The sequence below is a fragment of the Poromitra crassiceps genome, assembly GCF_964638095.1.
Source record: "Poromitra crassiceps genome assembly, chromosome: 12".
NCBI classification, from domain to species: domain Eukaryota; kingdom Metazoa; phylum Chordata; class Actinopteri; order Beryciformes; family Melamphaidae; genus Poromitra; species Poromitra crassiceps.
This window is the reverse complement of record NC_139632.1, coordinates 44140816-44164393: the sequence shown is the minus strand read 5'-3', so window position 1 is coordinate 44164393 and position 23578 is coordinate 44140816. Positions and strand designations below refer to the sequence as shown.

The 23578-nt window shown below is 43.3% G+C and overlaps 1 protein-coding gene and 1 pseudogene across 2 annotated transcripts in view; one reads left to right on the top strand and one right to left on the bottom strand.

Moving 5' to 3' along the window:
• The first annotated feature begins 11620 nt into the window (after nt 1-11620).
• Nucleotides 11621-15402, top strand: LOC310786587 (angiopoietin-related protein 4-like). The gene is made up of 7 exons (XM_083647817.1): nt 11621-12034; nt 12360-12470; nt 12697-12772; nt 13558-13671; nt 14146-14241; nt 14352-14633; nt 14935-15402. Exons 1-7 carry the CDS (start codon nt 11630-11632, stop codon nt 15102-15104), a joined length of 1254 nt encoding a protein of 417 aa, XP_083503943.1. The 5' UTR covers nt 11621-11629; the 3' UTR covers nt 15105-15402.
• Nucleotides 15403-17931: 2529 nt separating this feature from the next.
• LOC310786585 (dipeptidyl peptidase 9-like) overlaps nt 17932-23578 on the bottom strand; it is a 32572-nt pseudogene continuing 26925 nt past the window's right edge. The window contains exons 17-21 of the transcript XR_014554084.1: nt 22190-22336; nt 21565-21718; nt 21000-21142; nt 20359-20470; nt 17932-19398 (exon numbers count right to left, since the gene is read on the bottom strand). The product of XR_014554084.1 is annotated as a dipeptidyl peptidase 9-like (transcript). The remainder of the gene's footprint in view (nt 19399-20358; nt 20471-20999; nt 21143-21564; nt 21719-22189; nt 22337-23578) is intronic.

Sequence of the window (23578 nt, the reverse complement as noted above, 5' to 3'; positions counted from 1 at the left end):
GCACCTTTGGTCAACACTGTCAACAGACAAGGCAAGAATATATTTACTCAACATAGCCCAGCCCAAATACGGAGTGAATTTTAGTCGGTAGGAAAATCAAACATTGTTCTCTTGTAAATCTGTCTCCGTCTGTCTATATTGCAACAAATACAACCTAACTGAGACGAACGTGTGAATGTATTTTCTTTAGTTACACAGTCCTGGGGCTTTCCTTCTGGTTTCTAGGTAAAAGGTGAAACATGGAAAAGAGTGAATGGCCCTTCACACAGCAGGAGTCACGGCCGGGGCCACGCAGGGTGCTAAGCAATGGGACGGAATGAACCAGGAGCGCACGTGACACGAGTAAACAGACGTCTGGATCGCTGAAACAGAGGTTAATACCTCCATGAAAAGGTCAACACAGGGCGTTTACCTTTTGAAATAGCACAGAGTTCAGCAGGCTATTTATATTTAAAAAAAAGATGGATTTGGGGGTAAAAAAATATGTTACCTGAAGTTCATTGTTCAACACATAAAAACAGACATTTTCATTCCACAAAATGCCACTGCTTTGTAAGTAAAGGGCTCTTAGTCATGTAGATCTGGATAGGGCCGGTCACACCTACAATTTAGTACAATTTAGAGGCAAGAGTTGTGTGGATTCACAAAAATCAATCAATAAACAATCAATCATTTTCACTCACAGTTCTTGCCGTTGTCAGAAGGTCGACACTAAAGAGCTGGGGCTTTAGAATTTTCTTCAAGATTGAGAAGACTCTGCAGATCGAATGGAGTTTGTTAACTTGTATAGATTTATCGGTCTGTTGGGAAATAGAAATGTGTATTCCACAGCAGCCCAGAAAAATGGGGATAAAAAAGCAAATAAGCACACTGGTGAGAGCGTTCCGTCCGAATGCGTTCCATCCTTGACTTCCTCCTTGAGTCGTGCTGCAATCCTCAGGCTGCTTCCAGTGACGTTTTCATGCGTGAGGTAATGTCACTGCAGCAAAGATCGTGGGATATTTAAGCAGTGATAACTAAAAGCTGTAAGTTAACAGGACAGGGGAAACTCTCCAGTCCTGGGGAAACAGAATTCAACTTTTAGTTTCTGAAATAGATTTTATCATCTGGACGGCTGCTTTGTGTGTGAACTTTCGGATGTGTAGAAGAACACAGAACATTAATTAACATTAGATCTTGACCGATTTAAAGGAGAATTTCTGTATTTTTCAACCTGGACCTTATTTTCCTATTTTGTTTTATGTATAACTAAGTAATGTGAACAGACATCTTTGAAATTGGTGCAGTATTGACCAGGGTCCCTTCAGTTGGCAGCCACTTTTCCCACATGCCCCTACTGCAGTAGGTGCAGCAGCGCTACCCTTCTTCTCGAACCAACCATTATTAGAGTTTTATAGCTGCTTCTTTCCCCATGCACAGTGACTTGCAATACCGAACTGGGCCACCATGTTCAATTTGCTCTGCCGATCTTGGGAGAGCTGTAGACTAGCATGTTTCCTCCGATACATGTGAAGTGCCAGCCACTTCTTTTCACCTGACAGTGAGGAGTTTCACCGGCAGTGTGTGGGAGGATCACGCTATTCCCCCCCACTTCCCCTCCCCGCGAACAGGTGGGGACAGTGCTTGTACCTCTACACTACCCAGACACCCCTGGAACTCTATCTAGTTTGACAGAGGCTATCTAGTTTGAATACAGAGAGCAGTTACTGTGACAGGCTCAGGTGATTTTCTTCATCCAAGAGCATTTTCAGGTTGAGAACTTAGAGCAGTTCCTTTAACATCAATCTCATAATGTGTATCAGAAAGACTCCACAAAGTCCAGACTCCCATCCGGTGTCCGAGCTGCACACCGACAGCAAAAACAGATCGGTCGCAAAAGTATAACGAGTATAACCTGAATTGTCTTTAAGAAATGTATTTCAAAATGAGTGCATTAACTCGTAAAGCCAACCACTGGCTTATATTTATTAGATTAGATATATTTTATTTGCAGTGTTTCCCATACATAAAGGAATTTGTGGCGGGCCGCCACAAAAAGTTTTTTTTTTTTTTTTTTTTTACAGTGCACCTGAACGCAACATGCAAGATATCCGCTGAATAAGTGTCCAATAAATGTTCATGTCATTCTGGCCAATACTTCTGTTATAGCATTTCAGTCTGGAATATGGAATATCTTTCAATAATCTATGATTTAGCTGCTAAATTGTCAAATACCGCCATCTGCTCGCTACCCAGGCACTTATGTATGTACTTAACCTAACTAACTTAACCTAACTAACTATCCGGTGTGCACAACACTGTCAGCCTAAACTCCGGCTGACACCCCAAAAACCTACAATCCGCTACAGAAAAATGTATATTGTTTGTTTATTAACTGGCCCCTCGCCTTCTATCATTTCACGAAAGTGGCAAAGCAAGTTGAGTATCCCTGACCTATAGGGAGAAATTTAGTTTGTCATTGTAAACCCACAGCACAGTAATGATGACATGTTATTCATAGATCTAGCCTTTTAATTTAGCTCTTAAGCTTTCTCAAAGTACACCAAATTCATGCATTTTACTTCTAAATGTTTTAAAAAATCGCACGGGGGGGCATGCCCCGCACCCCCCTAGGGGGTCTGTGGTCCCCCACCACAAATACTCAAAATCCTGTGGGAAACACTGATTCGAGTATAAACCTTGTGTGCCGAGGTTTAACACCATTTTTTTACGCTCAGAGGAAAGACGCTGCTTTCTAGGTGAAAGTGCAAAGCAGGCAGACGGCTCAGAAGAGGCAGAAAGCCCTGAATGCGAGTGGGGACAGTCACAGGACAGGAGGATGCAAATCCTGTGAGTCTGGAATCTGGGTGAAGGTTCAACCTGAAGGAAATGAATGGAGTTTCAACCTTTGAATAGTAAATAGGCTAAACAGCTGCTTTTGGCTGCAGGACAAAACGAATCCCTCATGACATCAACACATGAACGCCAGTCACCCTTCACTTAGTGAGCTGCCCTGCCAAATGCCCTTATCAGACCCTCCGGACGTAAACACAAGGAGCCAGTCCACATTTTTAAATCTGTGTGACCTACAATTTCAAAGAAAAATGACACCTGGTCTTAGAAGACTAGACTAAGACTTAGAAGACTAAAAGCACAAAATTGAGTCAAATTACAGTATTAAGGATTGTAGATAATTCACATCCATGGGTGACAAAAAATATAGCAGTTTTACAGACTAGATTCTCTATCATTTCAGGGGGGGAAATAATGAACTTCAGGTTAACATTTTTTTCCAAACGTATATTTTTTTGAAAATGAAATCTTCAAATCCAGGACAGGTATTGGCTTTGTTAGTAATTCATTAGACTGAAAACGTTTTTCTGCTGAAATGTGTTGTCAAAAATGTTGATACAAGGATTGACATGGCCAAAGCAAGTTCTAAAAACAATATTGTGTGTGTATCTATAAAGTCAGATTATTCAGCATTGATAAGTTAAAAACTATCTCAACCCCAGCTTCCTATAACAAAGCTGAATTACAGTATGTCTTTTAGGAACCAGCATCCATGAAAAATGATACAAGGAATCGTCAAATGAAAATACATAGAGGTTGAGAGACAAAGCTCTTTGTGAAGCCAGAAATGCACTGCAGCTACACATGAGTCTGATTCTTGGAAAATCTTAATTGGAAAATTGTTTACAGAGATTACTGAGCATTCCCTCAGATTGAAAACACACATGTTCTGTGTAAAAAGCAAGACAGTTTCGAGTAGATCTGGCAGCACTAAACGGAGTATAGAAAAACTATAAAGGTATGAAAAAAACATTGCAGATGAAAGCCTCTGCTGAGACATCTCCCTTGGACGTTTAATCTAATCTCACTAATGTCAAGTGTATTGATAAGATGGCACAGACGGTTTAGTTGATGACGACGTATCAGGTTGATATGTTGGTCAGGTTATCAATAATATACTGTATATTTAAATGTTGTGATAAATATTAGGCTATATATTTGGGTGAGTCACTTCTTTTATGTTGTATCTTCCTACATCTTGAACTTGGGTCTCTCCATCAGCAACAGAAACTGGATCAACGTAAACTGACAGACTGTGGGTCCATTCACAGTGAGAAGAGGAGTCTTGACTTCATTTCGTTTCTAATGTTTCAATTGAAAAGAATCTAGTGTGAACTCTGTGCTCAATATGGAAAAGATCACAGCTAACAACGTTCTTACTTACTTACAACATTTTTACTTTTACTTCTGTAAAACACCAGTACTTTTACTTCTACTTCAGTAAAATATCAGCAAACAGTAGTACTCCTACTTGGGTATTTGACAGTCTAGTACTCTTTCCATCACTGGGGGTGTTTTCAGGCTTGCTGCAGCATCACTAAAGTTGACTTGACCTTTAGCCTAGTGCTAATTTTTGATTCTGTGTTCTATGTTTTTTTTATTTTTATAATCTCTCTTTCTTTCTAGGAGTCGATCGGGTTTGTTGCTTGTTGTTAGTCATTGTTTTTCCATGAACAACAACGGTTGCCAAGTAGAGTAAGTGAAAGGTCCCCTCAGCTTCGGCGGTGGAGGATATTATTGGTGGAGGACGGGGGTGTTTGGTTCTCCTCTCCAGCTGTGCGTGTCTGATCACAAACAGATGCTGGGGGTATTTGGTGCCCCCGCCAGGCTCATGCAAAGTACCCCGCACGTGATCCAGTCCTCACCTTTCACACACTAACCCGCTATAGCCTAAAAACACCCCCCCCCCTCCCTTCCCTGGCTCGTGGAAGCTGATGTACTGTACACGTGCAGCAGTGTGACAGAACAGCCTGTCTGTTCGAGATAATGTTGCTGTAATCTGAACAGTTACCGCAGGCTGGCGGTGCAAAAAAAGAATGATTTTGCGTTTCAGATGACAAAAACCCAGCTGACTTCCATAGAACTGTCATAACAGCTTTGAGCCTGGTTAAAACCATCCTGATCACGCGACCTCACATTGTGTTTGGCTCCATGGCTCGATCTGTACTTCTAGATCTGTACTTCTAGATCTGTACTTCTAGATCTGTACTTCTAGATCTGTACTTCTAGATCTGTACTTCCAGATCTGTACTTCTAGATCTGTACTTCCAGATCTGTACTTCTAGATCTGTACTTCTAGATCTGTACTTCTAGATCTGTACTTCTAGATCTGTACTTCTAGATCTGTACTTCCAGATCTGTACTTCCAGATCTGTACTTCTAGATCTGTACTTCTAGATCTGTACTTCTAGATCTGTACTTCCAGATCTGTAATTCTAGATCTGTACTTCTAGCCGCCTACATCGATTTGGTGACATTATAATGTAACCGGGCCAATCAGGGCCGCCGCTGTCAAAACAGTAACCGTGGCTCCTGAAGCGACGAGCGGTAACGTGAAATTAGAATTATACCGGTAATTCCTCAAGTTCAACTTTTAAATGTTCTCCCAGGACATAGCTTTCACTAGCCTACTCATAGCTTACATTCATAGCTCAACTATAAGCTTAGCTAGCTACTAGGTTAACTAGCAGAAAACATGACACCATTGCTAGCTGAAGTTATTAAAGTACCTCCCTCATTAAGGCTTGACTAAATAACATAAGCATCTGTAATAAGTATCTGATCCACTGTCTTGCTTTCCTTTTTCGTTGTCTCTTTCTTTTTTGACTTCCAGATAACTCTTCTTCGTTTCCCTTGATTCACTTTCAATTCAAGAGATTGTACGCGACCGCTATGCTACCCTTGGTGTCGCAGACTGCTCGAATTGACCACCGAGCGCTGGACTCAAACTCCAAATTATTTCAACTTTGACCTATTACTGCTGACCTTTCATCAGTGCAACCAACTGCTGAGCACTCTCTGATGATGACGTACTGTATGTCTGCTGAGCACTCTCTGATGATGACGTACTGTATGTCTGCTGAGCACTCTCTGATGATGAGGTACTGTATGTCTGCGCTGCTCTTTGCGGTGAGCAGGTCTCTTATCAGGTGAGCACGTATCCTCCTCGCTGTGTGCTGCTGTCCTGCACGTATCCCTCAAACTGCTGCACCCGGCTGACATCCAGTTCTGCCTGACTCAACCAGAACACATCAGAACAAAATGTTCGACTTGCTAATGGAGTTGTGTTTGGATGGACTGGCGCATCTCCGTTGCCTGACCCGGTTAGAATAATAGCCGGTTCCTGTAATATTGGAATAAATGTGTGATTATGATGCAGAGGTTACAGTTCGCCAAACCACAAACTAAGGGCGTTGGAGGGTTTCAGATGATTGTAGGAAAATTACCATTGTTTAAATCTGTGGTTAATGCATCACACAAGCTTGTCTTGGACTGAATATGTGTTAAGGAATCGGGAAGTTATGAAACAAGTTCCCACAACCAGAGTGTTTGAAAGACATTCTGGTTTAACTGTATCTTGAGGTAGAGTTCACACGATACAAGGTTTTGAAAACAAACGTTGGCATTTAGGCTGTTGATAGATTTCAAGATCTTTAAATTGGACCATATTCATGCCAAAAATTCCAAGTATTCAGAATTTCCCGCAGTTTTCTTCTTGTCAGGGTGAAAATCTTCTAAAACAGCATTCAGTCCATCGTGAGACACTAAGGGCGCTTTCACACAGGATCAGGCACTGCAGCGAAAACGCCAGTCCTCCCATTCCTTTTAATGGGGGCAGTGTGTTTAGGCCGCGGGGGTGGGCGCGCCAGGGGATGCTGGGGGAAAAATGCAGCGGTCCTGCAGCAGCAAAAAGTTGAAACAGAAACAACTTTTTGAGAAGCGCAACCCAACGTCACGCTGCGGTGGCCAATCACGTAGCCGGTGATCAGACCGGAAGACACCCACGGGAAGAAGAACCTGGTTCATCATGTAGCATTGTAGCACTGCGATGTTTACCAAGGAACTGTGGAGAAGGAAGAGAGACTGGTCGCCCCCCGCGAGGGCGTGCAAAGACGTTAATCGTCGTGCAGTCGCTCGACGTTGTATCGCTCTCCAAGTCTTCAAGTTCACAACATGATGTCACACAAAATGGGCCATGTAGTAGTGACACTCAAAGAAAAAGCCATGTCAGGTTTTCCATTCTGCTTCTCTGTATCTGTGTTCAGGAGGAACCTGCATCATCTCAGAGGTGGACACACTGACTGACTGATGTCTGATATTTCATTCATTATATCGGCTCCATATCAGTCTGAGCCGTGTCGTTTCATCTGATCTGTCTCGCCGCCTGAAAGCAACTGATCCTTCTGCCGGCTCAGAAGAAAACATCTGACCTCTGGCAGCGTTCCCGCAGGTTGGCCAATCGTGCGGGCCCCAACCCGTTTCACACCCGTTTTCACACATGAAACATTTCAGGTATTCAGAGAGTTTTCTGCTCCTCTGAAGCAGTGTTCAGTCCATCATGAGACACGAACACTCTCCATTGAAAGTAGGTCAGCAGCTCCTTAAAGCAGAGAGATCACCACACCTGTTCAATGGCACAGACACTGTGAGGGACAGGAGTGCCTGAAAATAAACAATTTAATGAACAACATTTATCGGGAGGAACCTGCATATCAGAGGTGGACAACAATATCTGATATTTGAAGATCAATATCAACCTGATATACCGTATCAGTCTAACCCTCAACTCTAACATGCACGCACAAACTTACATGTGTGCATTCTCTCATGCTCAGACAAACACACACTGTCACACACAGACACTGTCACACACACACACACACACACACACACACACACACACACACACACACACACACACAGAGACACACACAGAGAGACACACACACACACACACACACACACACACACACACACACACTGTCACACACACACACACTGTCACACTCTCTCACACACACACACACACACACACACACACACACACACACACTCCCAGTACTACAAAATAAAAGTCCCCCTTTCTTCTATGTAAAAATAAGCTTGGGGAGAGGATCGCCTCAGCAGCAACATATAAGACAATATAAACCGTAAACATAGCGTCCTGGATGTGGATGATGCAAAGTTGTAGTGGAGCAATAAGTAGAAAACATGCTCATGTTTCTTGATTGTCTGCAGCAGGTAAAGAGGAAGAGGAGGAGCCATTCACTGGCGTCCAAGATATTGTGCGCGATGTACAGACAATGACATGCTGTAGCTCCCCCCTTTAGCCAATCAGAGCCATTTTCAACATGGCAGAACACAGCAGTGAGACACATCATTCCACTAAGTTTCAAAAGTTAATCAAAATGTACAAAATATAATCAGTAGCCTCCAAGATATTGCTAATGACGTACAGACTAAATGCTGTCCCTGTTTAACCAATGAAAAATTATGGTTTCGAAAATGTCCAAACACAGCAATGACAAGCATCAGTCTCTTAAGTTGGTGAAAACCTGGGTGTCCTGGTGGCTCTGCAGTTAAGGCTTATATGAAACTGTGAAGTCCGGTATTCTTCTAATGTACCCTGGGACCTTTGTTAAGTTAAGTTAAGTTATCCTTTATTTATCCCCATGGGGAAATTCATCCTCTGCATTTGACCCATCCTCTACTAGGAACCTTCCTAGAACTAGGAGCAGTGGGCAGCCGCAGTGCAGCGCCCAGGGACCAACTCCAGTTATTTTGTCAGTGCCTTGGTCAGGGGCACTGACAGGAGTATTAACCCTAACATACATGTTGCAAGTCATCTCCCAATCTCTCCTGCTTCTCTCTACTGTTCTCAGTCCAATCAAGGCAAAAATACACAAAATAATCTTGGGAAATTCAAACAAGACAACATTGTAGCGTCCCCCTTTGGTCAATCAGTGCAATTTTGACAATGCCAGAATGTCGCAATGAAACGTGTCATTCCCTAAATCTCGATCAGTGGCGTCTGAGATTTGGTGCGTGACGGACGGACAGGAGAGATCCATACTGCCTCCCATGATCTCATTATCATAGATAAGAAAAAGATCTGCATGAATGTGCTACAACTGAACTGAACTGAACTTTGGAGGACAAACACAAATTAAATCAGGATTCCAGTTCTTTATTTTAGACGCCTCAATGTTTGTTTTGTTCCATTTATCGTACTATCTATCTAATAATTCCAGGAGTGTCTGTCAGCATGTCTGCGCACAAGTGCCAATTGTGATGTCATCAGTCTAAGGCTATAAGGCTATTATAGTCTATCTATATTTCCAGGAGTGTCTGTATGTCAGTATGTCTGCACAACCGATTGACTTCAAACTTTGGGAGTGTGCTGCTGGGAACTCGATGTAGTGCAGTGCTGAATTTCTTGCAATTTGACATAGCGCCACCTACTGGCAACACACGAGAAATATTTGTCCGATTTACTTCAAACTTGGGGAGTGCGCTGCTCGGACCCCGATGGAGTGCGGTGCTGCATTTCATGCAATTTGGACTTATGCAGAGTCATAGTGCCACCTACTGGCAAACACAAAAAGCGGTTTATCTCGAGAACCATTCGTCCGATCGACTTCAAACTTGGCGGGTGCGTTTCCTGGGAACCTGAGAAATTGCAGTGGTAAACTTTGTGCAATTAAACCAATAAGATCACAGCTTTCACATATCTCCAGGACTGTCTGTCCGATCGACTTCTGTATGTCCTTCGCGTATCTCGAGAACCGTTTGTCGGATCAACTTCTAACTTGGGGAGTGTGCTTAGGGGGACCTGACTGAGTGCAGTTTGTGGGGGGGGGGGGGCGGGCACTGCAATAGTCTACCTATAATTCCAGGAGTGTCTGTATGTCAGTATGTCTGTGCACAAGTGCCAATTGTGATGTCATCAGTCTAAGGCTATAAGGCTATTACAGCCTTATACCCCACGGGTATTGCACTAGTACTTTATGACTTGGGTAAGTGCTATACAAATATAGCCGTTCTTCATATTTGATCATGCTTTGGCTGTCTACTTCCTTTTTCTGTCAATTACAAACTTTAACAAAATGTAGCTCGGCTGCTACAAAAGGCCTGTCAACCCAGGTGTTGAGTTTGGAAGATCACAGCTTTATAATAAATCAGTGTCTAATCTGGCCTTGTTTCTGCAGCATTAGTAGTTTCTGAAAATTAGCCATTCTTATATTTCTTTACACTATAGTTGCAGAAATGGTCGAGTGGGGAAGGATGGACAAAATGTTGGATATTATGTCACTATAGGCAAACAATAACAAGCTGAACTTTGAGTTTGACTGTGATTTAGTTGCTTTTGTCCTTTTCAGATGTGAACATACATTTCATATTGATCTTTGTTTTGTTTGAGGTGAGATCATTTTACAAGCCCCCCTCCCCTTTTTTTTCTCTCATCTACACAATCTGTCATTTCTCTTTTTTAATACTTTTTGTTTTACACCATTCGTTATACGTCAAAATAAACTCTTAAGATTTGGATATGGAACATGGCAGCATCTCGAAAGAGAAATGCACGTAAATACTTTTGATTGATAGAAGGTCACAAAGCCGCAATATTCCAGACATCTTTGCCAGGGTTCAACATGCCATGTGTACCTCATCAGAACACGTGCCTTGTCTGTGCGTGTAAAGTGTGTGTGTGCGTGTAAAGTGTCTGTGTGTGTGCTTGTCTGTGCGTGTAAAGTGTGTGTGCACGTGTGCTTGTCAGATCTTGTGTGAGGAATGAGTGTGTAAAACGCTCTGAGCGTTGAACTTTCCCCTACTTCTCACAGTGGCTCCGTCCGTCTCACAGAGCTTTTTACAGCATTCCTCACAGAGAAGGTCTTTCTGGAGATTTCTGCTGAAGACTGACAGCCACTGGCCTGCTTTAGTCACCATAATAACCCACAGTCATAATCTATTATAATAGCATCCTGTTTTCCTGCCGTTTGTTGGGGGGATGTACTGGTGATATATTAGGAAACCTGCATGCTAAATTAGCCTATTGTATTATAGGCTGTAGTTATGGAAATAGATACATTTGAATGGCAAACACGAGCGCAGTGGGAGCACAACTGCTAAGAGACTGATGATAAAATGTAAGAAAATAATTAATAAAAATAAAATAAGCTTATTTTAATTTTTCTTACATTTACCTATGAAAAACAACAGACATATTATAAGAGGAGATGCAGACTAAAATCTGTTCCCCTATTAGTTCAATGTTGTTAATATTCCTTGTCATGTAACCAATAAAGGCTTTCTAACTTTGGGAAAGAGACAGTGCTTGGACTATATTTTCTGGGATTCCCTTTTGATAACCTTATTATGCATATTTTGTAGATTTCCACCAATTTTGGTTCTTTCCTAAGCTTCTATTACTTGTAACTTATGAAAAAACCATAGGATATTTTATTCAAAGAAAATCATGACTTCTTTGAAAATGTATCTGTAACACTGAGTGTTTAACCAGTAATTCAGACCGTTCATTGCATCATGGTCCAACTCCACTATGAGAGAAACTCCTCCCATCAGCACTGACAGCCAATAAGAGCAGCCTCCCTCCATCTGCACTGTGCAAGCAGGTCATATAAAGCTCACAGTGCCATTCAGCAGCAGCAAACAGAGAGAGACATCTGAGCGTTCGTACTGAAACCTTGACAAGACACCAGCCACAGCAGAGATGCAGACCCCACTACTACTTCTTCTAGTCTTGATCATTCTGGTGCAGGTGGGAACCAGTTTCCCCATGGAGAGGAGAGGGTCGCAGGCCAAATACGCCTCCTGGGACGACGTCAACGTGGTGGCACATGGCCTCCTGCAGCTGGGCCAGGGCCTCAAGGAGCATGTGGACAAGACCAAAGTCCAGATGAGAGACATCAACGCCAAGCTGAAGACCTTCAACAGCACCACCACCGAGCTGGGCAGGAGGCAGCAGGAGCGAGAGCACAATCTGCCGGTCAGAAGCCAGGAGGCAGAGGAGAGGACCAGGCTGGTGGAGCAGCTGGCTGAGGAGGTGAAGGCCAAGGTGGAGGAGGTGCAGGCAGACAGCAAGAACATCCACTCCAGGATGGACAGGCTGGAGGAGAGGGTGGTGAGAGAGCCAGAGGCGGAGAGCAACGACAGCGATCACCGCAGACTCCCTTTCATCCAGGTGAGAGCAGAATATCACTTCAATTTTTGTTTGTTTGTTGGGGGGGGGAAATCCTTAATAATACTAATATGCTTCAAAAAGATATGGGCATCCATGATGAGAGAAATATTAAAGTCAACAGCAAAATCATGACTAATAGATATCATTACTATGCCAGCGTTTATATCAGTTCAGTTAATTGAACACAGCTGCCCAAGAGTCAATTCAGCTTTATGAGTAGACTTAACAACTTTTCCAATCAACACGTAGATGTCACGTAAATCAAATCAATCAATCAAAATCAATCACAAGCTGACAAGATGTTTTTCTGCCTGCTGTTTTGTAGAGGATGATGGAGGCTCAGAACAGACGCATCGACGGCCTGGTGGACAAGATCCAGCAGCAGCAAGACAAACTGGAGAAGCAGACTCTTCACCTGCAGGCGCTCCAGAGCAAGGTGTGTTACACCGCAACACTGTTTCCCACCACCTTTTGTGATGCATTTTAGCCCACGTGCTCATCCAGAAGTACTGACAATGACCGAGCAGAGAGAGGGGACATGGAGTCTCAATAGGGCGCACCTTGAACAAATATGAATGATTGTTTGAAGTATTGTGTTACAATATTCTTGGTTAGGGACAGATGTTACAGATGCCCTTCTCTAACCTGGTCCTTTCCTTCAGGTTGCACAGAAGAGAGTCAAGTCACACATACGCAGAGATGAGGAGACGGTGCTGGAACAGAGCAATGCCCCAACAGGTGAGACAACCGGCTTCTGATGTTTGACACCTTCTCAAATGCTCAAAGTGTTTTATGGTAGTCCTGTCGAGCACGGGGGGAAATTGAGTCATGTTTATGAAAAGATTGTTGATGCAGAAGACTTTCACCAACAGTGGTAGATCACTCTTAAAAGTCAGACCGATTGAGATCCTTTTGAAAGCTGAAAATATTAGCTGCTCTAGAAAAAATTAAATGTTCATAACCCGTCCCTCAGCAGCAAGCGACCTTTCCCCCCTCATTTTGCTCAAAACCTGGTTCTGAACTTCTTTATCTGGGCATTAAAACAGTCAAACCCATCTACTGTTATGCTTTTTGATTAACACACGGGTGGGGAGAACAGGACTTTGGCATTTCTTTTTTTCGACAATGACATCCTCTTTAAGAACGTTTAAGAGTGCCATGTTAAACACTCGTGTTTGACATGGCAACTGTGTCACAGAAAGGGTAAAAGTGAACCTTTGTCCCTGAGTTTACAAGAACTACCTCGCTGGCAGTGAAGCTCAGCCAGTCCAAAGGTCAAGCAAAATGAGGACAGTAGCTTTTTCAACTCACCTGCAGTACACTCAGTGCTAGGACACCGTTAGCGATTAGCAGGCCTTGAACATTAAACAGGCCAACATACCACTATCATTGCCAAAGTATCTGGTGAATCCTCAAATTTAGAAAGAAAATTTGCACGCTCTTTCCTGATGGGAAGAATGACCTCAGAGGTCCAGTTTGTGGAATCATCTGACAGCAGTTCTCTGTGTTCTCTGGTTTCTAAGGTCTGGCCAGAGATTGCCACGATTTGTTTGTGCGAGGGCAGCGAACCAGCGGAGTGTACGCCATCCAGCCGCAGGACTCCCCAACGTTCAGCGTCCTCTGCGAAATGACGTCAGGTGAGTCCAACAGAAATGCCAATGGTCTTCTGATGATGAACTGATACCTCGGTTAATGTGACAAAGCTGCTACAAAGCTTTAAAGCTGCACAAAGCAAGCTTAGATTTGATCTGCCCAAATGAACTCTGAATCAGCAATGATCAAGTGCTCCGTCCACAAAAAGCTGAACTTAATAACTTGCTGCCAAAAGATTTATCTCCACCCCTACCGCCCCCATCTGGCAATGTCAGGTTACTACACCCCTACCAGCTACTAATAAGAGAAAAGTTAGGTCAGAAGAATGTGCATTACTGACGTCATGTTTTGATTTCAAACTCTGTTGAAGTCCTACCCCTAATATCTACACAGGCCTCAAACCAAATCCTAAAACGATATGTTTTGTGTTTGTGTAAACCACTCTGGGACAAAGTTGTTTTGTGAAAAGTGTTATTATCCTGGCCTAACCTCTTCTCCCCTCTCCTCTCCCGACACAGAAGCTGGATGGACTGTCATCCAAAGACGCCATGATGGATCCCAGAACTTCAACCAGTTGTGGGAAAGCTATCAGAAAGGCTTCGGCAGCCTGAATGGTGAGTCCAAATCTTCCACAAATGATTACAAGATTCTCATAATCAAACGGTAGCAGATCTTCCTTCACTTGGGCCACACACTAATCGTAATCATTTTCCTTCCTTGCCAGGTGAGTTTTGGTTGGGATTGGAGAACATCCACTCACTCTCCAAACAAGGCCAGTACACGCTGCAGGTGGAGCTCTCTGATTGGTTGGGACAGGAGCAGTCGACTCGTTACCAGTTCCGATTAGATGGAGAAGAGAAGGGGTATGCCCTACACTTGGACCAGGACTCCTCTTCTAGGGTTCAGGAGAACACCATGACAACTGGAGCTGCTGGTCTTCCCTTCTCCACCTCCGACAGAGACAACGACCTCAGTGCAGACACCAACTGTGCCAAGCTTCTCTCAGGTGGGTTTGATCAAAATATAATACAAATAAAATAAAGCTTATGTTTCATCAACCTGCATTGCGAGGAACATCTATGAGCATCCTTAAAATGCATTTACCCTTCAGAGCAATGAGCGAGTGGGTAGAAGTTCCAAAAGTCTTGCTCAGTCAAGAACACCTCCAGACTCACTATGAGCATGCGAATAGAACCTGTGACCTTTCAGTGTCAGATGGTTACTATAACCCTTAGTCCACCCCTGCACCACAAAAAAAATTACATTTTAGGGCACAATTTTTAACAAGGACACAATTCTTTTTGCAGGAGGTTGGTGGTTCAACAGCTGTGGTGAGTCGAACCTGAACGGCAAGTATCCCAGAAGGCCGAGCCGTCAGTCTAGAAGACGAGGGATGTTTTGGACGGGCGCTAAAGGACGCAACAGTTCTCTGAAGACCACCGTTTTGAAGATTGCACCAGCCACAGTCAAGCAATAGGTAGATCAGTCTGCCTTGAAACCAGTGGACCAAAGACATTGTTAAATGCAGAGATAGACCAACATGAGTATTTCAACTTATTTCCAGTGATGCTTACACAAAACAAGACGACGTTGAACTACCATGAACTCAAGCATCATATTGCTTATTGCAATATGCACATTACCGTTCTGTCCTGAAAATGCACTGGATAGTCTGCTATGTATATGCTATGCCATATGTTAACTCACTGTCTCAGTGGATATGTTCAGTCATAATGACTACTATGTTATTCCCTTTATAAGGGCTATACTTCTGAATCTGGTTTATAAATCTTTATACTGTAATTCTTTAACTATGTGCAATGTTTTATATTTTTGTCATTTAAAAACTTCAAAAAACATATTTTCATGAATCAAATGGATGAAAATAAAGTTTTGAAAAATGTACAGTCTGGCTCTAATACTGCTTGCAGGCCTCACTATGTTCACCCTGCAAAAAGAGCACCCCCTAGTGGAGCCCTATCTATAGATATAAAGCCATATAAAAAGAAAAATGCATTTTACATTTTAGGCATTTAACCACATTTATGTGAAGTGACGTACAATAAGGTAGCAGATAAAGAGCTTGGTGTCTTGCTCAAAGACACTTCTTCAGTCTAAGTAGTAGTAGATACTTTATTGTCTCCGTGGGGACATTAGTTAAGCCACTCGGCCTCACAGACTGTCTGTCACTGACAATTCATACAGTGGTCTCGTGTAGACGTCTCTCCTCAGACAGAGGTGCCGCAATCTCTCCATATACAGACATACACCGAGTATCACTGCTGTATCTCGTTAGATCATTTTTGGCAGTTTGTGAGTAATTTTTTTTTTTTAATTACTGTAGTTTTATCCCCCCCCCCTCCATTGTTCTCAGGTGGGACAAGGCCCAAAATGATCACTGTAAGCGGAGTATTGATCACTATAAGCAAATTATTATTACAAACGCTATCTACTGTACACGCCCAATTTCCCTTGCAGGACAATAAAGTTTGAAATCAAATTGTATTGGCGACAACACAGTTTTAGCAGGTTTCTGAAACATTTTTTAGCAGTTTAAAGCTCCCATCCATAACTGCTGTTGAGTGCAAAACAAATAATGCCCATTTTTGTTTGTTTTATTTGAATTGAAAGATTGCATGGGCATTCACATGGTTAGATTCAGCTACTGTATGGAACTTACTGACATGACATTTAACAAAATTGCAACATGCAACAAATCAAGCATTTGAAAACGGAGACTGGGAGAGCCCCTGATGATTCAAATCATCTTGAAATAAATGTTATAAATGACTCATGTATATGTCCAGTCCAATATATCTGTATGTGCAGGTTTTATGCAGCACTGCCCCCTGCTGGGGAAAAGATAAAACATGGATGCTTCGTTCTGATTGAACAGGAGTAGGATTATTATACCAACTATAACTTAATTTCGAGATGACAAGTTACAAACAATCTCCCTCTCTGAAATGTACCAATCTAATCTCAATAATCACAAGATGAAACACTTTGTCACTCTGGTAAATAAACTGGTAAGAGTGAATCGGTATGTCTAATTGTTGTTAGTGTTACAGCTCCAAAATCACAGGAAGGTTTAAAACAACACGAGACTTGGTCTTTCCAGTGACTCACACATCCTTACTTGTTCTGTTGCTTGTTCCCTTTTGAGTCCAGAGCAAATAAATAATAGTGAAACTGGAGGGCATGAAATACGAGTACGGCAGGAATGAGACCTAACATTTCCTGTTCCCTCGTCGGGAAGTCAATGAGATTTTTGTTTGGGGATTTTGGTTAAATGCCTGAAATAAGATCTGTGCTTAACACAAGTCAATGAGGACCACTTTTTGATTTCGATTTGTGAAAAATCATAAAAGTGGTCCTCATTTGTCAAGATTATCTTGCTTAACACAAAGGTCATAAAGTTTGTTCATAAACCTTTGTTAACCACAAACCTTATTTCAGGCATTTAACCAAAATCCCGATACAAGACTCCCATTGACTTCCGACGAGGGAACCAGGAAGTGCATGACTTCTGGGTTGGCCTACAAAAATGTCATCCCTGCGGACGGTACTCTATAATGACAGAAGAAGCTGTAGGTTCAGTTGTCCCTGATGTTGACAATCTACACTTCTTTATAATATGAATAGGCAATGACACATTACCAGCAATCTAGACTGACCGGACAATAAACCAGGAATTGAATAGTGATTTTTGTTCCCCTTCTCCTTTGAGAGTTAATATGTTTATAAGTCCCTTGAGGATTTTCACTGAAATCTGTTTTATATAAGTACATTTTATTGCAATGTCTGTTTTGGTTGCATCACTTCTCTTCTATGTTTTATCACTGGAAATAAAAAGACTAAAACCGTCTGTCTGGTTTATTATTCCACAAAAACACCAGTGAAACGCATTGTTTATCAAATTCAAATTGCATTGGGGGGGGGGAAGACAACACTTTGAGAATTTTGATTCATTTCTGTTTATTTTTCTCCATCACTTGAGTGCATTACTTTCCATGGGCAGATGGAAGCAGCTCTTCTTACAAATGGCCGTCAGACACTTTCTAAGTATGGAGTCATTTCATGGTCATAGGTCCTCAAACAGTTTCCCTGATATTATACTAGTCCCACACCCTCACAAGGCACCTTAGACTGCCAGCAGTGCTGCTCAACATTGTCTTAAAGCTCAGTTTGGCTTCCTGCGTGCCAATGCAAAATGCATCCTGTGCAAAAGAAAAGCGTGCGACACAACAAAGTCCTCAGCAGCAGCAGAAGAAAAGGAAAAAGGAAAAAGACTGCAGTCAAAACAGGTTCCCCACCCTTTATAAATGCATAAGAATCCATAAAAAAACTTTTCTTTTTAATAATACACACTTAAACAGCAGATGGCGCATGTGGCCTTTTCGCTTGTTGATCCGCCAACTTGTGGCACACACTACATGAAGAAGAAACATCCAGTCATCACAGCACAGTCCAAAAACAAACTACCAGAAACAAGACAATAGGGATCAGGGAGAAAGGGGAGGAAGTAGTTGTGTATTTAAATGTTGCCAGAGATTGATTTTGACTATTTCCAGTCCAGTGTTTCTCCACTGACAGAGACAGAGAAAAATAAAACTTTGCCAGCTGGATCCCAGGGGAAAAGTGAAGGAATGGCACACACACAAAAAAATAATAATAAAAAAAAATCAAAAAGTGAGAAGGAGAATCGCTCAGAAGTTGCTTCCCGATTCCCGAAGGCTGAACGAGGCGGATCGCTGACTGACGAGTTTTGGCATAGTTTCCATTAGGCAGATTTAAAAAGGCATGACAGGAGGAGGAGGAGAGAAGAGGGGAAGGCTGAAGGAGACGATATGAGGAGAGGAAGGTCAAAGGGAGGGAGGGTATACAGTAGATTAGGATGAGAGGAGACAAGGCGAAAGGAGGAGAGTAGGGATGGACGAAGGGAGGGTCTGAGGGTAGGAGGTTAGGAAGGGAGAAAAAGAGGATCTGAGAGGATGTGAGGGTAGGAAGTAGGGCTGAGCAATATATAAATCTGCAATATGATATGAGACTAGATATAGTCTTATGTATATTCTAATATTGTGATATGACATACCTAATTGCTGTCTTTTCCTGGTTTTAAAGGCTGCATTACTGTAAAGTGATGTCACTTTTTGAACTTTACCACACTCTGCTCTAGCTGTTCTATTATTTGACTTTACGCACTTAGTGATTATATCCACATTACTGATGATTAGCTATCAAAGATCTCGTGTGAATATTTTGTGAAAGCACCAATAGTCATCCCTACAATATTGTCGCAATAGCGATATTGAGGTATTTGGTCAAAAACGATATTTTGATTTTGTCCATATCGCCCAGCCCTAGCAGCTGTATATTTCAAACAGGGAAGGAAACCATGTCTGCATTTCATTTTGGTCACAGTCTTGTTTGAATAAAAGTGTTTGTGACATCTCACATGTGGCTTTGACTTAACAACTGAACATTTAGCCCACTTTGTAGAAAACACAGAGATATACTGTATATCGTGTAAAATAGCGACATATGGTTTTTAGTCCATATGGCCCAGCCCTAAAAGGTACTATATGAAGGGAGGATGTGAGGGGAGGGAGGAGTGGAGGAGGACTGATCAGAGGTTCTGCTGCAGGAGGTGCAGCAGTGTGATCTCATAATGATGATCAGAGGTTCTGCTGCAGGAAGTGCAGCAGTGTGATCTCATAATGTTCTCCAGACTCGGGGCAGCGGATGCTGTGGCGCTCGTTAGGATAAATCTGAAAAAACGGGAACCCCCAAAAAAGATGTGTGTGATCAGAATGGACAAACTGCTTCCTGCACATTTTACATCTCAAAGCTACAATACGTTTTTCAGATTATTCTTCACAAGCAATATTCTCATTATCTGAGTAAGATGTCGTGTGTGTGTGTGTGTGTGTGTATGTGTGTGTGTATGTGTGTGTGTGTGTGTGTGTGTGTGTTTTTCTTCACAACCTTTTTTGAAGAGCGGGGAATTCATTTTGTTTTTTTACTAAACCTGTACTGAATTGAAACGCTTGGGGGGGGAAACTGCAGAAGCTGCACTCTGGGGGAAAATGGGTGAACTGCACCTTTAACTGCACCTGCTCTGAAGATTGTACCTGGGTCTGCCTCCACACCACTAGGCGGAGACAAAGACCCATGAAAATGCTATTTAAGCACTTCCTTGTAAATGTATTTTTCACTTGACACTGACGAAGGCCCGAACCAGGCCGAAACTGTTTGTCTTTATGTCTGAACAAATGTCCGCCACGGGAGCTATCTAAAAAATTGTGTTGCGAGCCCTTTTTTCGTTTATTTTCCTGTTTAGTACAGTTGAGCTCAGCACCAACCAGTGGATGTGCGCAAGTCTCTGGATGCTTGAACTGCACCTTTACACAGCAGACCCAGATCAAGATAAGATAAGATATCCCTTTACTCAAATTCGGGTAAGGATGTATTGCTGAGATAATTATGCTCATTACTGCTGCTGGATTAATTTTTTTAGATTACCGTCTGCGTCTATCATTCCAGTCGGTTATTAAGAACCAAACTACAGGGTGTCCTGTCTAACCCCAGGACACCATGCGAGGAACACTGTGCTGCTGTGCTGGTTTAGGTATAAAACCCACCCAGCCTCTGTGCAATCACAGTACGATCCACATGTCTAGCACAGCCTGAACACAAGTCAGCATGTGAGTCAATCCTCTCTCTCCTACCTGCAGCTGGTACGGCTTCCCCGCCCGGATCAGCTGGGACACCAGGAAGTTTGTGTGGAAGAAATGCACGTTCTCATCTAGAAATCCGTGGAGGATCAGCAATCTGTTGGGCCTGCAAGGACCAGGAAATATCACGTGTGAATTTCTTTCATTTATTTATTCATATTAACACCTAGAGCCGAAGCAGTCCTGCTGTCAACAGGAGAGCAGAACCAGAGTCAAATTATATACAGCACCAGTCAAAAGTCTGGGCCCACCTGACCTCTCTTAAAACCATTTTGATCTCAAAGACTTCTGATAAATGCACGGAATTTGTTTCTTAGATCAATATAAATATGAATAGTGAAGTCTATCTTATGTATGCATTTCTTTCCAAAGCTTTTGTATCAAGAGTCTAAAATATGAGATAGTTTTGATTCGTTTCTTTTGGTCGCTGCATCATTCTATTTGTGTTCGTTCATAGTTTTGATGTCTTTGCCATCATTCTGAAGTGTGAGAAATAAAAATGTTGGTGTGTTCAAACTTGACTGGTAAATACACAGTCTACATGTACAACACGCAGGTATACATGCATCTGTGCGGATATCAGGTGAGAGACAAGAGGGTCGGTCTATTTTGGCACCAAGTTCTGTTTTTCTTACTCGCTGGGCAGCTTGTCGACCTGTAGGGCGACGGAGCCGTCCTCGTAGGCCTGCTGGTTGTTCTCGGGCGTGTCCATGTAGCGCTCTGTGTAGCCCGTGTCGTAGGCCGTCCATAGCGTCACCGGAGCTCCCGCTATGGCCACCTGGACACAAACAGGAAACAGGAAGACAGAGAGAGAGGCTGGAGCGTCTCCTTCTGAAAGGGTAACTAAACCTGTATTGACTGACTGTATAGAAGGTGAAATGAGATTGGCTCCAGCAGACAACTGAATTTAAATTCTGTTTTCTGAATTTGTATGGAATGATTTCATTTATTGAAGTTGAAACGGATTATTTCGAAATCAAACTCATGATGCTCTTACCAAGTTGTTATCCTATTAAAAACCATATTGCATTGAAAAGTAGATATTTAGTTTTCTGTAAGATTGATAAGCGATAGTGGACTCTTGATTTGTTCTGACTTAATTTACTGTTCTACATTTAGACTTGGGACGTGACATTAATGACATGGACTTGACTTGGTCATCTACATTTGGTAAAGTGAATGTTGGAATGCGGTGCGGACCTTGAAGATGCTCGGTTTGTGGATGAGGCCCATGAGGGACAGGAAGCCACCGTACGACCAGCCGTGGATGGCGACGCGACTCAGGTCCACAAACTTGTACTTGTCAGCCACGTAGTGTAAAACCCTCCACCTGGTCCTCGATCTCCACCAGGCCCTGGGTGGAGCAGAGGGGACAGCACCTTCACTGACCGTTCACATATGGAGGGCTCCCCACTCCTTCACTGATGACACTCACAAACTTCTCCATGACCCATTTTCCCCTCAATTTCATGACTACAATTTTAATGACTAAAGTCAAACGTAAACCATCACGTACATTAACTTTAAGCATTAGTTTGTTTTTTTCACTTCATGTCTATCTTTATCCATCTACCTTTACATCTGTCTCCCTATTCATCTCTCTCTCTCTCTCTCTCTCTCTCTCTCTCTCTCTCTCTCTCTCTCTCTCTCTCTCTCTCTCTCTCTCTCTCTCTCTCTCTCTCTCTCTCTCTCTCTCTCTCTCTCTCTCTCTCTCTCTCTCTCTCTCTCTCTCTCTCTCTCTCTCTCTCAGCTTCTAAGGCAGTGAGATGTATTCCAGTGAACAGCATCATGGGCTAGATACCAGTGAACATCATGGGATAGATACCATTTGGTTTTTCACAGCTCCTTCAAACATGAGCCCGCGCTGGCAGGAGCCCCTCCCGTCCAGGACCACCACAGCATAGCCCAGAGAGGCCAGCGTGTTCAGCCGCAGATACTTCACTCCTTTGTACGAGTTATTCACCAACTGGACCTGGAAGAGACAAGTATTTACAGCAATGCGTTATCGAATGCAGGAAATAATGTGAGTGCCTCCCATGGGCAATGCAGGTACGTATTGTATTATATGTATACTGTACATGTATATGTACTGTATATGTATATGTCTGTATTAAGAGTGACCCCGGATATTCCACTATTCAATCTATGGAGCCTGATTGGACAGCCAATCTCACAGTCGAATCGTCTCAAAATGTGGTTATGAAACATGGATCATTCCATTCCGGCTAGGCGGCTATATGGGGGTGCTGAATGTCCAGATTTGACATAGAATCGCTTGTTTCGGGGCGTCTGGGTAGTGTAGAGGTAAAAGCACTCGCCGACCATCGCGGAGACCCGGTTCAATTCCCGGCAGCGGTACTTCCGGCTTGGTCAGACGTCCCTACAGAGACAGTTGGCCGTGTCTGCGGGTGGGAAGCCGGTGGGTTATGAGTCCTGGCAGCTGCACAAGTGCCTCCTCTGATTGGGGGGGGAGGGGAACTGGGGGGAATAGTGTGATCCTCCCACGCGCTACGTCCTGCCGGTGATACCCCTCGCTGTCAGGTGAAAAGAAGCCTCTGGGCGACTGCATGTATCGGAGGAAGCATTATGCCTCTACGGCTCTCCCCAGATCACTCTACAACTCCCCCCAGATCACTCTACGGCTCTCCCCAGATCACTCTACAGCTCTCCCCAGATCACTCTATGTCTCTCCCCAGATCACTCTACGGCTCTCCCCAGATCACTCTACGGCTCTCCCCAGATCACTCTACAGCTCTCCCCAGATCACTCTATGTCTCTCCCCAGATCACTCTACGGCTCTCCCCAGATCACTCTATGTCTCTCCCCAGATCACTCTATGTCTCTCCCCAGATCACTCTATGGCTCTCCCCAGATCACTCTACGGCTCTCCCCAGATCACTCTATGTCTCTCCCCAGATCACTCTATGTCTCTCCCCAGATCACTCTACAGCTCTCCCCAGATCACTCTACAGCTCTCCCCAGATCACTCTACAGCTCTCCCCAGATCACTCTACAGCTCTCCCCAGATCACTCTATGTCTCTCCCCAGATCACCGTACGGCTCTCCCCAGATCACCGTACGGCTCTCCCCAGATCACTCTACAGCTCTCCCCAGATCACTCTATGGCTCTCCCCAGATCACTCTACAGCTCTCCCCAGATCACTCTATGGCTCTCCCCAGATCACCGTACGGCTCTCCCCAGATCACTCTATGG

Coding starts and splice junctions, on each gene's coding strand:
- LOC310786587 (XM_083647817.1), top strand. CDS start 11,630: ATGGAGAGGAGAGGGTCGCAGGCCAAATACGCCTCCTGGGACGACGTC. Junction 12,471..12,696: donor TGCAGGCGCTCCAGAGCAAG/GTGTGTTACACC, acceptor CCTTTCCTTCAG/GTTGCACAGAAGAGAGTCAA. Junction 14,634..14,934: donor CTGTGCCAAGCTTCTCTCAG/GTGGGTTTGATC, acceptor TTCTTTTTGCAG/GAGGTTGGTGGTTCAACAGC.